Source organism: Nerophis lumbriciformis, linkage group LG29 (genome assembly GCF_033978685.3).
Source record: "Nerophis lumbriciformis linkage group LG29, RoL_Nlum_v2.1, whole genome shotgun sequence".
Classification (NCBI taxonomy): domain Eukaryota; kingdom Metazoa; phylum Chordata; class Actinopteri; order Syngnathiformes; family Syngnathidae; genus Nerophis; species Nerophis lumbriciformis.
Window position 1 is genome coordinate 16,130,787 of NC_084576.2, and position 24,340 is coordinate 16,155,126.

General features: G+C 38.4%; 1 protein-coding gene and 1 long non-coding RNA gene across 2 annotated transcripts in view; one reads left to right on the forward strand and one right to left on the reverse strand.

The window, feature by feature from the left end:
• LOC133572151 (uncharacterized) overlaps positions 1–24,340 on the forward strand; it is a 52,129-nt gene that overhangs the window by 18,158 nt on the left and 9,631 nt on the right. The window lies entirely within an intron of this gene.
• The window catches only part of cspg4 (chondroitin sulfate proteoglycan 4), a 162,881-nt gene continuing 157,574 nt past the window's right edge, over positions 19,034–24,340 (reverse strand). The window contains exon 11 of the mRNA XM_061924899.2: positions 19,034–23,664. Within this exon, the coding sequence (XP_061780883.2) occupies positions 21,803–23,664 (1,862 nt within the window). The 3' untranslated portion in view covers positions 19,034–21,802. The remainder of the gene's footprint in view (positions 23,665–24,340) is intronic.

The following is a 24,340-nucleotide window of genomic DNA, read 5'->3' on the forward strand; positions in this document are numbered from 1 at the left end:
TGGCTGGATGTAATAAGGAGTCAGAAAAAATACAAATAAAAATACAATTAATTTTGATGTTTTTAGCAAAATATAGTAAAAATGTATTTCGTTTTTGTTTTTTTTAATTAGTAAATATATTTATTTTTAGGTAAGCTAAACATAATAATACAATTTATCTCTAGTATGGATGATTTAGTTCTTGTCACCCTGTTGTCTTCCCGTCTGAAAAAAGACTGTCCTCACTCAGGTCCGCATGGAGCTGGAGGGGGCGTGGCCTCCAGCTCCAGCTGAAAATCGGGAGATTTTCGGGAGAATATTTGTCCCGGGAGGTTTTTGGGAGAGGCGCTGAATTTCGGGAGTCTCCCGGAAAATTCGGGAGGGTTGGCAAGTATGGTTAAAATGGGAAAAACACTTATTCTTCTGTTGTTTGATACTTTACATTAGTTTTGGATGATAACTCATATTTAGGTATCAATCCGATACCAAGTAGTTACAGGATCATACATTGGTCATATTCAAAGTTCTCATGTGTCCAGGCCAGGGACATATTTCCTGAGTTTATAATACCCCGCCTTCCGCCCGGATGCAGTTGAGATAAGCTCCAGCACCCCCCGTGACTTGAAAGGGACAAGCGGTAGAAAATGGATGGATGGATGGATAAACATAATATAAAAAACCCCCCCAAAAAATGAAAGAAGATTTTGTGATGCTAAAAAATATCGATGTAATCATAGTAGTATCGTCTAGATACGCTCCTGTACTTGGTATCATTACAGAGGATGTTAGGTGTAGATCCACCAATGGCGTTTGTTTATATTGTAGCGTCCCGGAAGAGTTGGTGCTGCAGGGAATTCTGGGAATTTGTTCTGTAGTGTTTATGTTGTGTTGCGGTGCAAATATTCTCCCAAAATGTGTTTGTCATTGTTGTTTAATGTGGTTTCACTATATGGCACATGTTTATGACAATGTTGGCGTTGTTCATACGGCCACCCTTAGTGTGACATGTATGGGTGTTTTTGCGATTGTATCCGATTGTATGTACCGGTAGTGTGTCCAAAGTTAAGATGATCGTCTCAATGGTTATTGATTGGCCGTATTGAATCCATGGCTTGACTTTGTCAACCATAGATCAAATTTAACTCATCCAATGTTATGACTCCGGTACATCAGTGGCCCAGTGGTTAGAGTGTCCACCCTGAGATCGGTAGGTCATGAGTTCAAACCCCGCCCGAGTCATACCAAAGACTATAAAAATGGGACCCATTACCTCCCTGCTTGGCACTCAGCATCAAGGGTTGGAATTGGGGGTTGAATCACCAAAAATTATTCACGGGCGCGGCCACCGCTGCTGCTCACTGCTCCCCTCACCTCCCAGGGGGTGATCAAGGGTGATGGGTCAAATGCAGAGAATAATTTCGCCACACCTAGTGTGTGTGTGACAATCATTGGTACTTTAACTTTAACTTAAATGTGTAGCTATCATTCGTCTTACAGGATGATGCTTCGAATGAATGTACGATATATGTCGCCATGGAGACAAGGATTAGTGATTTAAAAGTAGTTTCACACTGCTGTAGTGAATTAAAAGTAGTTACAACACTGCTGGCTGTGGATAGCCGCTAGGGTTAGGGTTAGGGTTAGCCATGTTGTAAAGCATCTCTTCCTGAGGGCGTTTCAATGTTATAACTTCACCTTTATCTTTAATTTTAAAGCCAAAATTAGTCAGTTCTCCCTTTTCTGTCTACACACTGTGTCTGCTTGTGAGTACTCCGTGATTGTGCGCTGCCGAACATGCCCTTCTGCATGACACGACGTGACGACGATGGGTGGGGGGCCGGTACTTTTTTTTATATAGTATAGTACCGAATATGATTCATTAGTATTGCGGTACTATACTAATACCTAGATCAATATACATTTAACCATTGATTGTAAGTTTCGCAATTTCTTTTGCATTGTTTTTTGCACTTTTTGTCCAAGAAAATTTAAATTTTTTGTTTGGCAAATGCACAAAATATGCAATATATTCCCGAATAATATTTAAAAGTGCAATATTTGATGTGAAGTAATTGGAGCCTTCAATAGGTAAAAATTTCACGAGAACATTGATTTCGATTCATTATTATTTTTTCAGCAATCTTTAAAATTTAAATGAAAAAAACAGCCTGTGTTATTTGAGTCAATATTGCAACTTTGTCCTCTTACATTTCTTCTTCTTGCTCTTTTTTTTTTTCATGTGATTTTTTTTTCACTAGTATTTGTAGAATGTTCCATTAAGAAAGTAGCTGCGGGCCGCAAATGGCCCCCGGGCCACACTTTGGACACCACTGATTTAGAGCAGTGGTTCTCAAAGTACCACCTCAGAAAACAATTGGCTCTCCAAGTATGACCATATAATGACCAACATTAAAATACAGCCGCGTAGTAGGCCTAAGCATTCATTAAAAACAAGGCGGCGATTTTATTTAACAAGTATATTCAATATTTTTGGCCACGTGACGTTACACACAGTTTGAACAGTAACACTGTGTTTGAATATTTAAATAAGTGATTCTTTGGGGTACCACTAGATGGAGCCTGCGTACCACCAGAATTTGAGAGTCACCGATTTAGACCAAAAAAGGTATAGAATATGCTTTAAACAATGTTTTTTTGTGGCGAGGGACACTTTATACCGTAAATACTCCAATCAATGCATCCATTTGTTTGTGTCTACAAAACCGCCCAGATCGAGTTGATTTATTGGACATATAGAGCAGAGTTATGACAAGAAAGCGTTATGTTTTATTACAATGAATACATTTGAATACAATTTGGATGGCTAAATGTTCCATGATTGATGGTGTGAATTTCATGGTTTTGACAGCGGCAGCAGTGTAACAAACTCAGCCTCCAGCTGTCTGAGTGTGTGTTTTCAACTGAAAGGCCTTTCTTTGTCGTGCACAGAGTGTGTGTGTTGTCACGCCGACCCCCCGACCTCGACATATGGCCCCGTGGTCCCGCCTCGACTCCTTCCCCCCCACGCCCTAACACGGCCTGACTGATAGCTGCATGTGAGAGAACTTCCTAAAGCAGTGTTTTTCAACCACTGTGCCGCGACTAGTGTGCCATGGGAGATGATCTAATTTCACCTATTTGGGTTAAAAATATTTTTTGCAAACCAGTAATTATAGTCTGCAAATTATGTGTTGTTGTTGAGTGTCTGTGCTGTCTAGAGCAGTGATTTTCAACCACTGTGCCGCGGCACACTAGTGTGCCGTGATATATTGCCTGGTGTGCCGTGGGAAATTATGCAACGTCACCTAATTGGTCCAAAAAAATATTTTTTGCAAATCAATAGTCATAATAATGTGCCGTTGTCTAGTGCCTGTGCTGTGTAGAGCTCAGCAGGGTAACCATGTAATACTCCATATCAGTAGGTGGCAGCAGGTAGTTCATTGCTTTGTAGAAGTCGGTACGCGTCGAGGATGGTTTGTCGTGATCCCAATAGGCAGAGCACAGCGGGAGACAGCGTGCAGGTAAAAAGGTATGTAACGCTTAAACCAAAAATCAACAAAAGGCAAGTCCCGCTAGGAAAAGGCACTAAAGCATAGGGATGGTTATGTAAAACAAAAGTAAAACTGAACTGGCTACAAAGTCAACAAAAACAGAATGCTGGACGACAGCAAAAACTTACAGCGTGTGGAGCAAATACGGCGTCCACAAAGCACATCCCGTACATGACATGACAATCAACAATGTCCCCACAAAGAAGGATAGCATACGCACAACTTAGATAGTCTTGATTGCGAAAATAAAGCAGGGGCAGGCAATAGCGCTCAAAGGAAGGCGTGAAGCTGCTACAGGAGAACACCAACAAAACAGGAAGGGTCACCAAAATAACAGCGCAAGACAGGAACTAAAGCAATACACAGGAAACAACAACAAACTCAAAATAAGGCACGACAACCTGGTGGAGTTTAATTTTTAACCTTTTCTGCTGGTGGTGTGCCTCCGTATTTTTTTTATGAAAAAAATGTGCCTTGGCTCAAAAAAGGTTGAAAAACACTGGTCTAGAGCTCGGCAGAGTAACCGTGTAATACTCCTCCATATCAGTAGGTGGCAGCCGGTAGCCAATTGCTTTGTAGATGTTGGAAACAGCAGGAGGCAGCGTGAAGGTAAAAAGGTGTCTAATGCTTAAACCAAAAATAAACAAAAGGTGAGTGCCCCTAAGAAAAGGCATTGAAGCTTGGGGAAGGTTATGCAGAACGAAACTAAAACTGAACTGGCTACAAAGTAAACAAAAACAGAATGCTGGACGACAGCAAAGACTTACTGTGGAGCAAAGACGGCGTCCACAATGTACATCCGAACATGACATGACAATCAACAATGTCCCCACAAAGAATGATAAAAACTGAAATATTTTTGATTGCTAAAACAAAGCAGGTGCGGGGAATAGCGCTCAAAGGAAGACATGAAACTGCTACAGGAGAATACCAACAAAACAGGAAAAGCCACCAAAATAGGAGCGCAAGACAAGAACTAAAACAATACAAACAGGAAAACAGCAAAAAAGTCAAAATAAGTCACGGTGTGATGTGACAGGTGGTGACAGTACACCTACTTTGAGACAAGAACTATAGTGATGCATGGTTAATTATGGTTTAAAGTCATATCTAACAATTGCGACAACAACGTTTTACTGTCAACTGAGTTTCGTTTTTTTATGATTCCTGCTGGTGGTGTGCCTACAGATTTTTTATACGCAAAAAATGTGCCTTGGCTCAAAAAAGGTTGAAAAACACTGTCCTAAAGGTATGACTTTTGCTTTCTAAAAATGTTTTTTTTATCTTGAAAGTTTAACGGGTCATCAGTTTTTTACACTACACAGTATTACTTTAGTATAGCTCAGGGGTCGGCAACCCAAAATGTTGAAAGAGCCATATTGGACCAAAAATACAAAAAAAAAATCTGTCTGGAGCCGCAAAAAATTAAAAGCCATATTACATACAGATAGTGTGTCATTAGAAATAAATTGAATTAAGAGGACTTAAAGGAAATTAAATGAGCTCAAATATAGCTACAAATGAGGCATAATGATGCAATTTGTACATATAGCTAGCCTAAATAGCATTACCTTGCAGTCATGTAGTGACCAAATATGCCCGATTAGCACTTCACACAAGTCAATAACATCAACAAAACTCACCTTTGTGCATTCACACACAACGTTAAAAGTTTGGTGGACAAAATGAGACAGAAAAAGAAGTGGCATAAAACACGTCCTAGAAAGTCGGAGAAAGTTATATATGTAAACAAACTACGGTGAGTTCAAGGACCACCAAAATTAGTAGGACAAAACGGCGCTCGCCAAATACTCGAATCAGTGAAGCATGTTTAATATAAACAGTGTGCTTTATGACAATTAGGGAGGTTTGTGTCATGTTTGTCCTCCTACAGAAACCATATTAAAACCAAACATTTTTTTTCCCCCTCATCTTTTTCCATTTTTCATACATTTTTGAAAAAGCTCCACAGAGCCACTAGGGCGGCGCTAAAGAGGCTCTAGAGCCGCGGGTTGCCGACCCCCGGTATAGATGGTCCAGGATACATTTTCAGCCTTAACATTAGGAACACATCTCTAATGACCTTCATCACGATTCATTTAAAACGATAACTGTTGTGTGTAATTCAGAAAAAATATTTATTTTCCCTCTCTTACATGGCTAAATAAAATATTATGAATCAGCTCTTAACATGATGATGATCCCTAATCATAAATCATCAATACACAACTTTATTTAAACTTACAACTTTCCGCCTCAGTGGGGATGTAACAATAAACGGTGTAATGATAAACTGCGGTAGTATTAAAATGATCGTAAAACCATGATAGATAAAGTCACGGACCGTTGACGTAGCTCATTTAATGGAGAAGCAAGGTAGCGCTATCTAGCTAACTCACATGAAAACAAGAGACATTAGCGTCTTTCTCCATGACTAATGCAACATACCGCGATCTAAACTTAACGTATATAAACACATTCCTGTCTGAGCTACTAAGATATTCAATTGTGCTCATTAGGGATGTAACAGTATGACAATTTCATATCAAAGTTAAAGTTAAAGTACCAATGATTGACACACACACACTAGGTGTGGCGAAATATTTTGTCTGCATTTGACCCATCACTCTTGATCACCCCCTGGAAGGTGAGGGGAGCAGTGAGCAGCAGCAGTGGCCACACCCGGGAATCATTTTTGGTGATTTAACCCCCAATTCCAACCCTTGATGCTGAGTGCCAAGCAGGGAGGTAATGGGTCCCATTTTTATAGTCTTTGGTATGACTCGGCCGGGGTTTGAACTCACAACCTACCGATCTCAGGGCGGACACTCTAACCACTAGGCCACGGTTATTGTCCCCGAAATGATCACAGTTTTCATTATATGTATTATATATATTATTATTATCACGGTATTGTTGAATTTGCTCGCAAAGTTGTATAAAAAAAATTAAATACAATAATTAAAACAGCCTCACATTGTATTTTCTTGGCAGAGTAAATGTTCATTTGTAAAAGTTTAGTGTTTTTTAACGATACAAATTGAAACCTATGTTGGGTGCGTCACGTCCGGTTTGTGTGACCTCACGCAAATTCACTTCCTGTTGACATATTTCAATGTGCACAATTGAATATCTTATTTGCTAAACAAGTTTAGATAAGGGAATGTCCTTTTTTTTTATGGAGAAAGACGGTAATGTCTCTTGCTTTCATGTTTGCATTTAAGCTAGTTAGCGCCAGCCTGCTTCTCCAGTATATGAGTAGCGTCACCGTCAATCACGGTTTTATGATCATTTTGATTTAAAACGGTAATACCAACTGTTGGAAGTTTTACCGCGTTTTGTTATTATACCGTTTATGTCATGACTTGGTCCTGGGGTTTAGTTTTTCTCGAAGGCAACGGAAAGTTGGCTCGGGCGAGACGGGAATGAAAGTACATTTTTATTTAAACACTATAAATACAAAACAAGGAAGTAAACAAAAGGTGCGCACAATGGCGCAGAACAAACTATGAGACCAAACACTTGCACAAAGACAAAAACTATGAACAACAAAAAACACTAACTGTGGCAATAATAAACAAAACTTACTTGGCATGGACAAAAAGGAGCAGCGTGAACGATGGACATGAAAAAAGAGTCAGAAATGTGCAGAGCATAAATGTGGGGATGTCACCAGAAAGACAAACTGAAAAACAATGAACTTAAATACTACAGACATGATTAACGAAAACAGGTGCGTGACTCAAAACGTGAAACAGGTGCGTGACGTGACAGGTGAAAACTAATGGGTTGCTATGGTGACAAACAAGAGTGCACAATGAGTCCAAACGTGGAACAGGTGAAACTAATGGGTAATCATGGAAACAAGACAAGGGAGTGAAAAGCCAGAAACTAAAAAGTCCAATAACTAAACAAAACATGACTAAGACAAAACATGATTACACAGACATGACAGTTTATCGTTGTGCACATTGACAGAGAGATCAATAGATACTGGAAGGAATATGACAACAGGAAGTGAATTTGCGTGACGTCCCACCAACCGGACGTGACGCATCCACCACGCTTTCTTCTGTCACTTTATAAAGTCGTGTTGTGGCTTCAATTTGTTGCGTTGTGGCGCTTCCATTTTGTTGTCACCTTTCTCTGCCCCCGGAGTTAGTAGCCTTGGCAGTCTTGACTAAGGTTGTAAATTAGAGATGTCCGATACTATCAGACTGCCGATATTATCGGCCGATAAACGCTTTAAAATGTAATATCGGAAATTATCGGTATCTGTTTCAAAAAGTAAAATTCATGACTTTTTAAAACGCTGCTGTGCACACGGACGTAGGGAGAAGTACAGAGCGCCAATAAACCTTAAAGGTACTGCCAGTCACATAATATCTACAACTTTTCACACACACAAGTGAATGCAATTCATACTTGGTCAACAGCCATACAGGTCACACTGAGGGTGGCCGTATAAACAACATTAACACTGTTACAAATATGCGCCACACTGTGAACCCACACCAAACAAGAATGACAAACACATTTCGGGAGAACATCCGCACCGTAACACAACATAAACACAACAGAACAAATACCCAGAACCCCTTGCAGCACTAACTCTTCCGGGACGCTACAATATACACCCCCCCGCGCCCCCAACCCGCCCACCTCAACCTCCTCATGCTCTCTCAGGGAGAGCATGTCCCAATTTCCAAGCTGCTGTTTTGAGGCATGTTAAAAAAAATAATTCCACTTTGTGACTTCAATAATAAATATGGCAGTGCCATGTTGGCATTTTTTTCCATAACTTGAGTTGATTTATTTTGGAAAACCTTGTTACATTGTTTAATGCATCCAGCGGGGCATCACAACAAAATGAGGCATAATAATGTGTTAATTCCACGACTGTATATATCGGTATCGGTTGATATCGGAATCGGTAATTAAGAGTTGGACTATATTGGAATATAGGATATTGGCAAAAAAGCCATTATTGGACATCTCTATTGTAAATCGTTAGGAATTTATCGATACCAATATCGACATTCCTTATTCATACCAGGATTCATTGGTACTCTTTATCGATACTACATATAATTGGTGTACTCCTTTTTTCGGACCACAGGGCGCATGAACGATAAGCGGGTCTATTCGGGTCTAGATTCATACAAAAGGGGTCATATTATTTTTTTTCTACATGTAAAACACTTCCTTGTGGTCTACATAACATGTAATGGTGGTTCTTTGGTCAAAATGTTGCACAGATGATGTTTTACAGACCATCTTCAAGCCGCTTTCTGGCCGTCTGTTTAGGATGTGCCGTTTTGTGGGCGGTCTTATTTACGAGCCTCCACTTCGACAGTATCTTCTTCCCGCCTTCTTGCTTATAGTTTTTTAGCACTTCCGTAGCGAGTCGACTGACAGATAGATATCAGTTAGAATTGTACGCTACTTTGTATTAGAAATGAATGCCCCCACTACAAGAGGATGGAGATAAAGAAGGAGCTTATCAACTACAATGGCGGACTCGCGCACATTTTCGGGACTTTTGCAGAATACACATCAGCAGGTACCAATTGGTAAGAAAAGTTATTTTTGAATAATATTGCAACACAAAACGCCAACTACTGTTTCCTAATAGATGTAACTTTGAAGTCCCTACACACACACACAATAATAAAACCTGTATGTTGAAGCACAGTACGTCTGACTACAGTTGCCGCAATCATCTGACAATCCATCAAGCTGTGCGGTTTCGTATCTTACCAAAGTCGTACTTAAACATTTTGACAGATTTCTAAGCGCCGTGTGTAATGTTCTATAATCTCAATGAGACATCAAAATGTTGGTGTTGCTTGCTAACGGGTACTTGCTGGCGTCATTTATTGAACAAGCTTTATCCCGTCTCTTATGTGTGACTGCCTTCTACTGGTCACACTCATCATTACACCATGTGCCACATGAAATTGCTTTGAGGTTGGGAGGCACAACCAGAATTAAGACCCATATTAGGCACACCGGGTTATAAAAGAAGCCATGTCGATTTTTGAGAAAATAAAATGATTTTAAGTGTGCTTTATAGTCCGAAAAACATGATAAATAAAGATGTGAAAAATGCATTTTTTATTCCCTTTTTTCTTTAGCATAAGCGGTTGTACACCACCAACATCATGTAACATCTCACAGCAGGGAAGGCTTTTATCAACACCCGCTTTTTAGGTCTCGAACAAGTCAACTATGTGTGCAATGCAAAAAATGATCACGATTCATTTTTTCATATCATCCGATCTCGATTAATATCACAATTTAAATTTTTTTTTAAGTCGGCTTGTGCCGTGAAGGATTATACCGACTATCATTACGTCCCTATGGTTTACTACTGCAGTATCTTGTAACATACATTTCCGCCATGTTTTATTGAGGTAATATATGACAACAGTTGACAACTGTCATTTTGTTTATATAAATGATAAATGATAAATGGGTTGTACTTGTATAGCGCTTTTCTACCTTCAAGGTACTCAAAGCGCTTTGACACTACTTCCACATTTACCCATTCACACACTGATGGAGGGAGCTGCCATGCAAGGCGTTAACCAGCACCCATCAGGAGCAAGGGTGAAGTGTCTTGCTCAGGACACAACAGACATGACGAGGTTGGTACTAGGTGGGGATTGAACCAGGGACCCTCGGGTCGCGCACGGCCACTCTTCCACTGCGCCACGCATATATATATATATATATATATATATATATATATATATATATATATATATATATATATATATATATATATATATATATATATATATATATATATATATATATATATATATATATATATATATATATATATATATATATATATATATTTCCCTCAATCATCAGGAGATTTTAATGGGAGCATTCACATACCATGGTTTATATAGGGCACATAGTGGGTAGGTACAGGCTGGCGTAGGGGCGTGGTGATTGGCTCATGTGTTAGCTAGGAGGTGTTTCCGTCTGTGGCGGCATGCTGTTACAATTTCGCTGCGCTTGTTGAGGGATGACAGGTCTGGACGGTAAATAATAAACAGTTTCTCTTTCAAGCATAGGTTGCATCTTTTATTACCACTATTGTAAGGTGTGCTGGATGCAAGAATTTGCCATGTTATTGAATATTCAACATTATTGTCTTTGAGGTCCCAAATGTGTTTGCTGAGTTCTGTGGTATTTCGCAGGTTTTTGTTCCTGAAAGAAGCCTTGTGATTGTTCCATCTGGTTTTGAATTCTCCCTCGGTTAATCCTACATATGTGTCGGATGTGTTAATGTCCTTGCGTGTTACCTTAGATTGGTAGACAACTGATGTTTGTAAGCACCCCCCGTTGAGAGGGCAATCAGGTTTCTTTCGACAGTTGCAGCCTTTGTTGGTTTTGGAGTCGCTCTGTCCGGGGGCCGACGGCTCATTTGCAATTGTTTTGTTGTGGTTTGAGATAATTTGTCGTATATTGTTCATACAGCTGTAGCTCAATTTAATGTTGTTCTTGTTGAATACTTTTCTTAGGGTGTTGTCTTTGGGAAAGTGTTTGTCAATCAGATTGAGGAATTTGTGTCCAATGTTAGTTGAGACGTTTTTGCTGTATGGGGGGTTGTACCAGATGATGTCGTTTCGTTTTCTGTTCTTTTTTGGCTGGTTTCCTGGCGTGGGTTCATAGGTGAGGGTGAAATTGTATCCACTTTCATCAAGGGCTTTTTGGTACGGGGGGTTGCTTGGTCAAATTCAGCTTTGCTAGATGACAGCATCGATAGTCTTTTATTAATTCCGGTAGGTATTCTTTTCGTGGTGGTGGGTGGGTGGTTGCTGTCATGAGATGAAATAGTCTTGTGATTTTTTTTTTCCCACACATACATATATTGCGCTCTACTACGGTATCGAGCACTATTTTTTGGATAACCTTATTAAGACATATATATATATATATATATATATATATATATATATATATATATATATATATATATATATATATATATATATATATATATATATATATATATACCTTTTTCAGTACGTTTTGTGGGAAAGACAACTTTTTTTCTCCTCAAAGTTATTTTGTTTTTTTGCTTGTCACCCTTTCCTTTTAACAACACACAGTAAATGTTTAGGGACTAAGGAGACCAATTTTTGAAGCTTTTCAGGTGGAATTATTTCCCATTCTTGCTTGATGTCCAGCTTAAGTTGTTCAACAGTCCAGGGTCTCCATTGTGGTATTTTAGGCTTCATAATGCGCCATACATTTTCAATGAGAGACAGGTCTGGACAACAGGTAGGCCAGTTGAGTACCTCTTTTACTATGAAGCCACGCTGTTGTAACACGTGGCTTGGCATTGTCTTGCTGTAATAAGCAGGGGCGTCCATGATAACGTTGCTTAGATGGCAACATATGTTGCTCCAAAACCTGTATGTACCTTTCAGCATTAATGGTGCCTTCACAGATGTGTAAGTTACCCATGCCTTGGGCACTAATGCACCCCCATACCATCACAGATGCTGGCTTATGAACTTTGCGCCTATAACAGTCCAGATGGTTCTTTTCCTCTTTGTTCCAGAGGACACAACGTCCACAGTTTCTAAAAACAATTTGAAATGTGGACTTGTCAGACCACAGAACAGTTTTCCACTTTGCATCAGTCCATCTTAAATGAGCTCGGGCCCAGCAAAGCCGGTGGCGTTTCTGGGTGTTGTTGATAAATGGCTTTCGCTTTGCATAGTGGAGTTTTAACTTGCACTTATGGATGTAGCGACAAACTGTAGTTACTGACAGTGTTTTTTCTGAAGTGTTCCTGAGCCCATGTGGTGATATCCTTTACACACTTATCCCAGGCATTCAATGTTGGTTTTCAGCCTTGCTGCTTACGTGCAGTGATTTCTCCAGATTCTCTGAACCTTTTGATGATATTATTGACCATAGATGGTGAAATCCCTAAATTCCTTGCAATAGCTCATTTAGAAATGTCGTTCTTAAACTGTTGGACAATTTGCTCACACATTTGTTCACAAAGTGGTGACCCTCGCCCCATCCTTGTTTGTGAACGACTGAGCATTTCATGGAAGCTGCTTTTATACCCAATCATGGCACCCACCTGTTCCCAATTAGCCTGTTCACCTGCGGGGTGTTCCAAATAAGTGTTTGATGAGTATTACTCAACTTTCTCAGTCTTTTTTGCCACTTGCGCCAGCTTTCTTGAAACATGTTGCAGGCATCAAATTCCAAATGAGCTAATATTTGCAAAAACTAACAATGTTTTCTCGTTCCAACGTTAAGTATCTTGTCTTTGCAGTCTATTCAATTGAATATAAGTTGAAAAGGATTTGCAAATCATTGTATTCTGATTTTATTTACTATTTACACAACGTGCCAACTTCACTGGTTTTGGGGTTTGTACGTCCCGAGTCTTGACTGACATCTTGAGACATCTTGGAGTAGGCGACATCAAAAGCATAATCGGAGCTCTTGGACACTCGCCATGATGATAATAACGGTGTTCTCTGATTGGCTGCCTAGATAAGGCGGACACAGTCAAGTCCCAACAGGAAATGGTCGTGTTTGGTTATCTCAAAGAGGCTTAGTTTTTGTATTGAAGCTGAACGAGCACCGTTACTTGGGTATTGGTTTCTTTCTATTATTTTTCAGACCAGGCCTTTGTTTTTAAGCAGTTTGCACACACATTTGCAGGAACTTCCCTCCTTCTTTAATTTCCCCACTTTATGGACACAAGTGTTTATCTTCCTGGCATCCCAGGAATGGTTCCTCCTCCTCTTCCCGTGATTCAGTTGTTTTCCTATTCTTAAAGACAAGAGGTTTCATTTTGCTCCAAACTTATGCAAGACAACTGTAGCCAGAGACATAAAAGAAATAATATTCCCGCTTCATCTTGGCATAATTTAAGCATCTGGAGGGAACATCATGTCTGCTCAGAAGCTTTAAATTTTTTTTATTTTTTTTTTTATTATTTTTTTTAAAGGAAACAATTCCTTCAACTGCAGCATGGACTCTGTTTATATTTTTGGTAGCAGAAGCATGATAAATCTAAACTATCACCATCCTTTCGCAAGCCCATAAAAGCATGACCTACATGTGTAATAATATTTTGAGATATTTAACAAAATATTTTTCTGATCTGTCATGCGCTTTTGATGACAAAATGAACTCGTTTTGCACATGTATGCAAACGAAAACAAGCGCCGGGATTCTAATCGCCTTGAAAGACATCCAGCAGAGACATACAACCCTTGCATAATCACAGCTGAGAGATGATGACGTCAGAAAGAGAGAGAGAGAGAGAGAGAAAGAGAACTTTTTTTTTTTCAAACTCACAAATGATGTGAGCGAACACTGCTGCCACCTAGTGGTAAATCTGGCGTGTGACATTCTTGTGTCTTCACTATTTGAGTGAGTTTTATAACGTTGAAATGTAATGTTTTATAAACACTTACTGTTTACATTTGTGTTACATTATTGTTGTTATGTCATTTATATATATATATACTTTTATTTTAAATCTATTTATTGATTATATATATTTTAACAAAATGCTTTATCATTTGTATATATATATATTTTCAAATATATTTAATAATTAGATTTAAAAATGTATGCGAATGATTAAACATTATAATATCAGTTTATTTAAAGCATTAAACAGCATTAAACCTCAATGTTTTTATAATGGGTAGACTTAAAAAAAATACATTTATATTATTGAATTAGGATTTCAGATCAAATATTTAAAAAAATATATAAACACTTCCTATTTAATCCTTTGTATGTATAATAAACTATTGGATTAAATATATTTAATGATTCGTTTTTTTATTTTTAAATTGAATAGATTTAAAAATATGTACAAATGATTAAACATTATAATAATAATAATAATAATAATATTGTAACATAAATGTAAATAGTGTCTATATATTTTTTAAATATTTGATTTGAAATCCTGATTCAATAAAAGCAATTTATTTAATTTTTTTTAATGCTGTTTAATTTGTATATATTTAAAAAAATGTAATCTATTTAATGATTAGATAGATTTTAAAATATATACAAATGAATAAGCATTAAACGGCATTAAGCCTACAATGTTTTTTTTTAAATGGTTAGACTTTTTAAAAATGAATTATATTATTGAGTTAAGATTTTAAATCAAATATTTAAAAATATACATACATATAAACACTTACTATTTACATTCGTCTTACATTATTGTTGCAATGCTTAGTCATTTATATGTATTTTAAAATATATTTGATTAAATAGATTTAGCATAGATTCAATGACGCGCCTCCTTGCCACCCCCACTGGATTAAAGAAGTTCTGTATTTAAAAAAAAAAAAAATGGAAACGATTAGGATTAGTTGTTCTGCAATGTTTCAAGAACTGTGGGGGGCCTTTCAGAGATATGTATAACTGATCTCCAAATTAACCCTGATTAAAACACAACTAGGATGTGGGTGGTTGATTAGCCTTTTGTGTGCTTGTTGGTATATCTCTCTAAGATAAATCAGGAATGCAGCTGTCTGGTTTTATGTTGACATCTGTCTGTGGTTCCTTTTTTTTTTTTTAGATACATTTTTTATTTTATTTCTTTATTAATGTTATTGCTATTATTTTCTTTTTTTTATAGAGTATATATATATATATATATATATATATATATATATATATGTATATATATAATATCTCCCCCACCACCACAATAAAGTAGGTGGACGTGTGTATATATGTATGTATGTATGTGTGTGTGTGTATATATATATATATATATATATATATATATATATATATATATATATATATATATATATATATATATATATATATATATATATATATATATTTTATGTTTTAGTTTCATACTTTATTGTGGTGGTGGGGGAGACAGCATTTTATGTACCGTATTTGTGTTTACTTTTGTCAATTGTATGTCTGTAAAAAACACAAATGTATTTAATGATTAGATTTTTTTAATTTCATTTTTTTAATTCATTGAATAGATTTAAAATCTATCTAATGGTTAAATATATTTTGAAATATATACAAATGATTATGCATTACATCAATAATGTAAGAGTAATGTAAATAGTAAGTGTTTTGATACATTTTTTATTTTTGATCTGAAACCCTAATTCAATAATAGCAATTTATAAAAAAAAAAAAAGGGAAAAAAAGTATACTCATTTAAAAAACTAATTCATTGTTATACCACAAGCTATACTGTATTAGAACGATCTTGACAAGCTCAGAGCGTCAGAAATATAACCCCAAAAATATATATTTTTATCACATTTTCATTTTGTAGGTTAAAGTGTTTTATATATTGTGCTCATGAGTCAATGGAGCTGATCATTTTTTAATTAATTTTATATTTTCAGTATCAAATAGTTCATGTCGGTCAAATTTTTTTTGTTTAAGTAAGGATTTGACTTTTTTAAATTTAATTTCAGGAAAATTGATGCACTTTAAATCTTTTCAATTACAGACTAAAAAACAATTTTAAAGTTGTTTTGTGTGGGAAGTTGATCTAAATGTATTTGTTGTTGTCTTTAATGTTGAGAAGCATAAAATGTTATGCTGAGGTGTACTTATAACAATTTTATATATATATATATATAATTTTACACATTATACTATTTAGAGTCGCAGCGAAGCGTGGAGAGCGCAACCTTTTTTTTTTTTTTTTTACCCCATCGGGGGGTGTAAAATAAATGAGAAGTACTGAATGAAATAGATTTCAAAATATTTTACAACAATAATGTAACACTAAATTGTGTTTATTTTTTTTAATTTTTTTTTTTACTTCATCTGACATGCTAATTCAATAATAGCAGTTAAAAAAAGTCTATCCATGGAAAAAAAAGTAATCATTTATTGTTAGACCATAAGCTACACTGTAATATAACTATCTTGACAAGCTCATAGCATTAGAAATAGAACTAATACATCTCTGGACACAATTCTCATCCAAAATGACAAATTATATTAGTAATGATTTAGATGTGTGTTGGCTTGTTCTTGTACAAAAAGTAACACCGTTTTTGTTGCATCACTTTTTTTTATTTTTATTGCAAATAGTGCGATGGAAAATGTTCTGGCGGTTCCAATGGATGATGCACGTCTTGGTCTGGGAGCTAAAGTCTTTTACAACATGAAGTGATGTAAGGGAAGTGAAAGAAGTCATAATAATAATGATAATAAATAATAATGGATGAACAAAAGAGGAGGAGGTGACGAAACATGAATGAAAACAAAAAGGGATCAGCAAGATGGAGAAAAAGGGTTGTTAGTATTATTAAATGTTTAATTTGAGTACAGAGAAACACAAATGAAAAAAAACCTAATTATTTACAAAAAAAGGGATAAAATGCAGACAATGTGTGGTAAGAAAGAACAAACTTTTACAGGAAATAGAAAGTGTCCTGGAGCACATCACTTCCTGAGCTCTGTGCCGTCTGCAAATCTAGGACACGATCTTTAACAATTTAGTAAGGTTATGTTGTTAACGTTATGCGTTCAAACAAGAGTAACAAAAAAGGACAACATTTTAGTGGAAAAACAATTTAAAGTCTAGTTTATTTTGGAAATCCTCCAATCGACATCCACCATTTTGAGAGTACCAAGGAAGTAAAAGTTCATCATTTCAACGTAAAAGTCTGGGGGAAAAAAACTCAATATTTCAGTACATGACTATATTTAGCTTACATACAGTATGGAATGCTTCGAACCTCGGAACCTAACGAGTGGATTGTTCCCATCCCTGCACTTTCTGGGAATCCTGACATCTTGACCACGCCCCTCAAGGTGTGTTTATGACCAACTTCCTGTCCCCCTTTGTGCTGCCAGGCCAGTCTGGCGAAACCTGGTCAGAACTCAAAGCTAAATTCAAGTTTGTCCAACATTTCTCACGTTTGAAGTTTTTGTTCTCCGTACCGATCCTCCAAAAAGAGACAAACTGATGAAATGTTGCGAGTGATGACCAAATTTAGCCCTGAGAAACAATTGAGAAACAATGATCTAAAAAAGAGGCAGTTTGTCGTCTTCTTGATGTACGAGCTAATCTATTAGGAAAATAGCGAACAGTTTAAAGGGGAGCTGCACTTTTTGAAATAGATTTTCCCACCATTCCCAAGTTTTTAGGTCAGACAAGAACAAACATGTCTTTCTATTGTATGTAAAATAAAAATAAATAGTAAAAAACTGCTAGCAAGGGGCGGGTAATAATTAGGGATGTCCGATAATGGCTTTTTGCCGATATCCGATATTCCGATATTGTCCAACTCTTTAATTACCAATACCGATATCAACCGATATATACAGTCGTGGAATTAGCACATTATTATGCCTAATTTGGACAACCAGGTATGGTGAAGATAAGGTACTTTTAAAAAAATTTATAAAATAAAATAAGATAAATAAGTTAAAAACATTTTCTTGAATAAAAAAGAAAGTAAAACAATATAAAAACAGTTACATTGAAACGAGTAATTAATGAAAATTAGTAAAATTAACTGTTAAATGTTAGTACTATTAGTGGACCAGGAGCACGCACAATCATGTGTGCTTACGGACTGTATCCCTTGCAGACTGTATTGATATATATTGATATATAATGTAGGAACCAGAATATTAATAACAGAAAGAAACAACCCTTTTGTGTGAATGAGTGTGAATGAGTGTAAATGGGGGAGAAAGGTTTTTTGGGTTGGTGCACTAATTATAAGTGTATCTTGTGTTTTTTATGTTGATTTAATAAAAAATAAAAAAAACCAAAAACCGATACCGATAATAAAAAAAAAAACATACCGATAATTTCCGATATTACATTTTAACGCATTTATCGACATCTGTAGTAATAATGCAGGTAATGGGTAGTCCTTTACTGTGTCTATAAAAACATCCAAAAACCGCCAACAATGCTCCCTCTACATACCTTGACCTGCATATTAACCAAGCTACAGTCAGTGTTATTGTAGGAGATAACGCAGAGGAACTACTTTTCCCGGTGTAGTAACAACGCCTTACTTCCCGCTCACAATACTGTACAATGCGACAGGACAACAATCTTTTTAGGTTTTCAGCACCGATGGCTTGGAATAACCTACAATCGAATATTAAACTTCAAACCCTTGTTACATTAAATGAGTTTAAAGCTTCTGTGAAAGGACTGCAGTCTACCTTGTCTGTATGCACATGTGTCATGTGAGCAAGTTTTATTGTTGTAAATGTGATGTTTTATGTGTTGTTTACTGTTTTTAATGTAACCTTGCTGCTGCCCTCTTGGCCAGGTCTCCCTTGAAAAAGAGATCTTTGATCTCAATGGCATTTTTTTACCTGGTTAATTAAAGGCTAAATAAAATAAAAAATCTGTACTGTCTGAGAAACAAGAACGATCATATTTACTACTATGAACAGACAACCAAATGTTCTGTAAAATATTATTATATTATTATAATATTAGCGTTCCATGTTTTGTTTGTACACGGCGAGCTCAACTGTATATGTAACTGTAATATCAAGCACTATGCGCTCCATGTATCGCAATCAATATCATGGTGACTTTTGTGACGGATTGTTTTCCCGGTTTATTTTGGTCAGGATTTATCACAGACTTATGCCGCCGATTCCGATATCCATTAGTGAGATTGACCGTTATCAGTAACGATCACATGTATTAATTGTCCATTTTTCTACTTATCTATGGTGAGTGCTATTGATTGTATAAAATAAACATATTAGCACGATATTTAAACCAGATCCTTATTCTCTTTCATCACACACAGTAGTTTGAACAAAACAATATCAATGGTGCACAATAACTAAACAAAATCCAAGCTTTTTTTCCCTCAATGTCCTACCGTCTCAAGGGACTTCCCAGCAGACACAAGACATTGATACAACGTTGATTGTACGTACATGTCGTTTAAAACTGACTTTGAAACAACGTGGCAAAATAGTTGTATTCGTAAATTGAGACAATGTTGGTGTCCAACGTTGGATCCACGTTGTTGGTTGGGAAATGACCAAATATCAATGGTCAAATCAACGTCATAACCTAACATTGAATTAATGTCGTTAAAAAGCATGTTGTTTCAACGTTGTATTTGTGTTGTGGAATATTTGGTTGGAAAATGACCAAAATTCAAGGGTTAAAATCAAGGTCAGAACCCAGCAGTCTTTAAAAAGCATGTTGTTTCAACGTTGTATTTGTGTTGTAGAATATTGGTTGGGAAATGACCAAAATTGAATGGTCAAATCAACGTCACAACCTGACATTGAATAAACGTCGTCAAAAAGCATGTTGTTTCAACGTTGTATTTGTGTTGTAGAATATTGGTTGGAAAATGACCAAAATTCAATGGTTGAAATCAAGCTCAGAACCCAGCATTGATTAAACGTCTTTAAAAAGCATGTTGTTTCAACGTTGTATTTGTGTTGTAGAATATTGGTTGGAAAATGACCGAAATGGAATGGTTGAAATCAAGGTCAGAACCCAGCATTGATTATCCATCCATCCATCCATTTTCTACCGCTTATTCCCTTTTGGGGTCGCGGGGGGCGCTGGAGCCTATCTCAGCTACAATCGGGCGAAAGGCGGCGTACACCCTGGACAAGTCGCCAACTCATCGCAGGGCCAACAAAGATAGACAGACAACATTCACACTCACATTCACACACTAGGGCCAATTTAGTGTTGCCAATCAACCTATCCCCTAAACGTCTTTAAAAAGCATGTTGTTTCAAAGTTGTATTCGTGTTGTCGGATATTGGTTGGGAAATGACCAAATTTCAATGGTTGAAATCAAAGTCAGAACCCAGCATTGATTAAACCTCTTTAAAGAGCATGTTGTTTCAAATTTGTATTCGTGTTGTCGAATATTGGTTGGGAAATGACCAAATTTCAATGATCATATCAACGTCCAAACACAACATTGACTAAACGTCGTCAAAAAGCATGTTGTTTCAACGTTATGTTTGAGTTGCTCAACGTCAGGACCAAATTCAACAAGTTCTCAACGTTGTTTTATTGTCTTGTGGCTGCTGAACTTGTAAACATTAACAAAAACAACAACAAATTATTTTGCGAAAATTAAAATATCGACTTAATCACTCTAGTATCGATCATGTCCTGATATTAACCCTGGTATCGGCACTATCATTTATGGATAATTTCCCCGTCTTTACATGTCCTGCACTTCTGGTTGCGATAATTCTGACAGTTAACTGTTATATTATTCTCTCGCTAACTCTAATTAATCTACTTTTTCGCCCGTTAATATCTGCTTACTTTCTGCTGTAACGTACTTCAACCTACACTTCTTCAGCTTTACTATATACTTATTTCTTCTATTGTTTCAAGCTAGCTTAACCGCTAGCTAGCTAGCTTGCTTAGCTAGCATGCCTCTCAGTGTGCAAGCTCCGTCCTCATACTTGATAACGACTCTTCTTGCCCGCTCCGCTTCTATAACCATCGGTATATTTAGGCTCAAAAAGATAAGGTTCTGGATCCTCATTTGTCCTAAAGTAGCTGTCGCTCTCAGTGTTGTTGTTGTTGACGAAAGTAGCGTCACTGTAAAATTAAAAAGTTCCGGTAATGCTTAAAATTGCCAAAATAGGGCAAAACAGGTTACAAAAAATAGCCTAAATACTGTAAATATGACATGTTATTATGGATGTGCCTGGTGTTACTGTAAACCTATACTTACAGTATGAATATAAAATGTTGGAGTTGAACCCTTTTAAGAGTGGTCAATCCCCATTGCATGTGTTGTTAGCTAGCAGTTTTTCACTACTTAGCACGCACAGAAAAGACAAAGACGAGTATGTTCTTGTCTCACATAAGGAATGTGCATGATGGGCGACATAAAAAAAAAAGTGAAGCTCCCCTTAAACATGGGCCAATGTTAAAAGCTGGCAAAGCACAGCCAGAATGTTCTTTTTGCAAACACGGAGCATGTTCATGTCGTTTGTGCCCTTTGACAAAGAGGAATGATAAAAATAAATAGACGTGGCACTGGAAGATAAGAAACTGCCTCTCGCCTTGTCAAACAACCATTCAGTGCCTTGTTGCCTGAGAATCAGTCCACAGTCAATGTCGAGATAAGTTGGCGTCCGAGAACAAAAATCCATCAATCACTGCGGCAAGAAGTCTGTAATACTGAGAAGAAGACTCGGAGGAGGCGGCGCTCCAAACAATTAAGGATCCACCTCTCACGGGGGGAAAGTCCAAAGTCTCAGACCCAGTACTGGTTCTTTTTCAAGGCTGGAGTCGTCGTTCGACAGTCCTGCAGCAACTCCGGGTCGGCCTCTTTGGGATCCATGTCGGACATGGGGATGCTATTGGCTGGGTCGGTTTTCCGAAAGGTTTCCGTGCCGGCCACCTCTCCGTTTTTCGGCTTGGTTGCTGCCGTTTGGACATTGTGCTTGCCTGTCTTGTTTTTGCGCACCAGATAGTAAGCCAAGAGGGCTGCCAGGAGCAGGAGAATGAGAATGACCAAGATGGGGATGAGAATGGACCACACATTGCCGCGTCGGGAAACTACTGGGTTTTTATGGGAGCCGGTGTCAGAGGGAGGTGCCGTGGTGGCCTCTGCCTGGGGCTGGTCCTTGTTGGCTTTCCAAAGAGGACTTTCGGGAGTCGCACGGGGAGACCCACCAACATCATTATTGTCCTTCGATGGGGTCCCTGAGGGGACCCTCAGTAGAGTTGCGGGATAGACCCCAGAAGCATTGTATGGTCCTGTTTGAAAACTAAGCACACACTCGGCTGGGGGTACTCCATGAGCCTTAAGTAAGAAGCGGGCCTCCTCTTGAGTGACCTCATCTTGGGCCCCAGAAGAGCTTTTTGGGATTTCTACAGCAACACGCCCTTCATCCAGGTCCCGCTGGCTAAACGAGTCCACTGGCTGGCCTGCACCAGGACCTCCGGATCTGACAAATCGAGCTCCTTTTGGCTGCTGGATGACGGTGAATGTTGGGGAGGTCCTGGTCTTGTTTGCCAGGGGCGTTGCGTCCAGAAGCTTGCTGTCCAGTTGAACAAGAGAGTCTTGAGGTAGGAGGGGATCCTCAGCGATCTTGGCCAGAGGTTGGACTGTGATGTTGAGCACAGATGACACATTAGCCGCTCGACTGCGAGCGACAAAGGCCACGCTGTCACGAGGTGAAGTAGACTTCACAAAGCGGACGCTCACTCTTCCTTCTTTGATCTGTTTCTGGGTGAAGGCCGACGTAGGCTGCCGGTCTACCATGACTGCTGCGTACTTGGGGACACTTGTGATCTTGTAGAGGACGTCTTCCTCCACAGGACCGCCAGTGGTTGCTTTCAGCATCTCTTCAGTCACAATAGTCTCGTCATCTCCTTGCTTCACTTTGATCTCAGGGGCTTTGTCCAGAATGAGGGTGCGAGCGAGTACTCCTATGTGGAGCGTGTGTGGCTCCGTGTTGTGTTCTCCGTCCGACACGATGAATTCCACAAAGCCGTCTGCGAGGCTTCCGTCACTTTCAAAGCCCACCTGGTCGTTGTTGATCATCTCTTGGGTGAACTCAGAGATAGTGTCCCTGGTGTGGGCATCCACCAAGTGCCCATTTTTTGGCACTTTGGTCACCTTGAAGTAGACTTCATCTGGTAGACTATCTTCATCACGAGTGTTCAGATGCTTCCGGGTCAAAATGGCCATAGATCCTTGCAGGACCTCCAGTAGCATGTCAATAGTGACGAGTTCAGGGGATTCTGAGCCGCGTCGTTTGATGGAGACATTGAATATTTCCTCTAGGACAACAGAGTCGGCAGGGGAGCTCAAACTACCACCCTGAGATTTCAGACGGGCCTTGAAGGTGAAACTGTCAAAGGAGGCCCCTGAGTCATCATGGAGATACTCCAGCTCGCCCAGGGTCACGTCTTCCTGCATGAAGTAGGGTGCATCCCGAGGAAGGTCCTGACCTCCAAGAGTGATGCGTCCATGGTCAGGGAAGCGCTTCATCTCGAAGACCACGTCTGCTTCGGCTCTCTCCGACTCGGGAAGGCTAGCCAGGAGGTTGGAAGCATCCAGGATGGAATCATCAATTGTTGTTCTCTGGCCCTGCACAATTTCTAGACCTGCGTAGAAACAATAAGCACATGTCAGTTGCTTTGCAGGATACATCAATGATACAGTTGGTATTCAATCTGCTCCCTTCCATTAATTTTCTACAGAGGGAGGATTCAGCTTTCATTTTCTATTCATTCATTCGATGGGTTGGAGCCGAGCGGCTGGTTGCCAGTTAACAAGCGATGTGACGGTCAATGATTAGTGTGAGATTGAGTTTAAAAAACGATAGCTGATCTTGAATTCATAGGCATGCTGCAACAAGTGACGCATACAATACGTAGATGTGTTGTTGGCTTTCAGCTTTTGCCACCAGGGGTCGCCACAGCGAGTTTGTGTCACGTTCCGCATGACATACATGATTTCATTGGTTCTTTTTCTGTGCTTTGTCAAGAAATAGCTGACTGTCCTTAAGACCCTCCTCCAGATATACAAGGAGGACCAGACATTCCTTGTCAGTATGGCTGTTTTGTGTTTTGTCTTTTTGCAAGAAACAGCTGAGATTGGCCCCGCCCTCTTTCGGATTATAACTTGGCCTCAGGTGTGCGTTCGCTCTCTGCTCTCTCTCTACTCGCTCACTTCCACGTGCGGCTGTTGGCGTAATGCCGAGGTTGACACGCATTGTGGCATTTTTTTTCTCAGTTCTTGTTCGATCTGGTGAGATAATTATAAAATGATTTTGCTGAT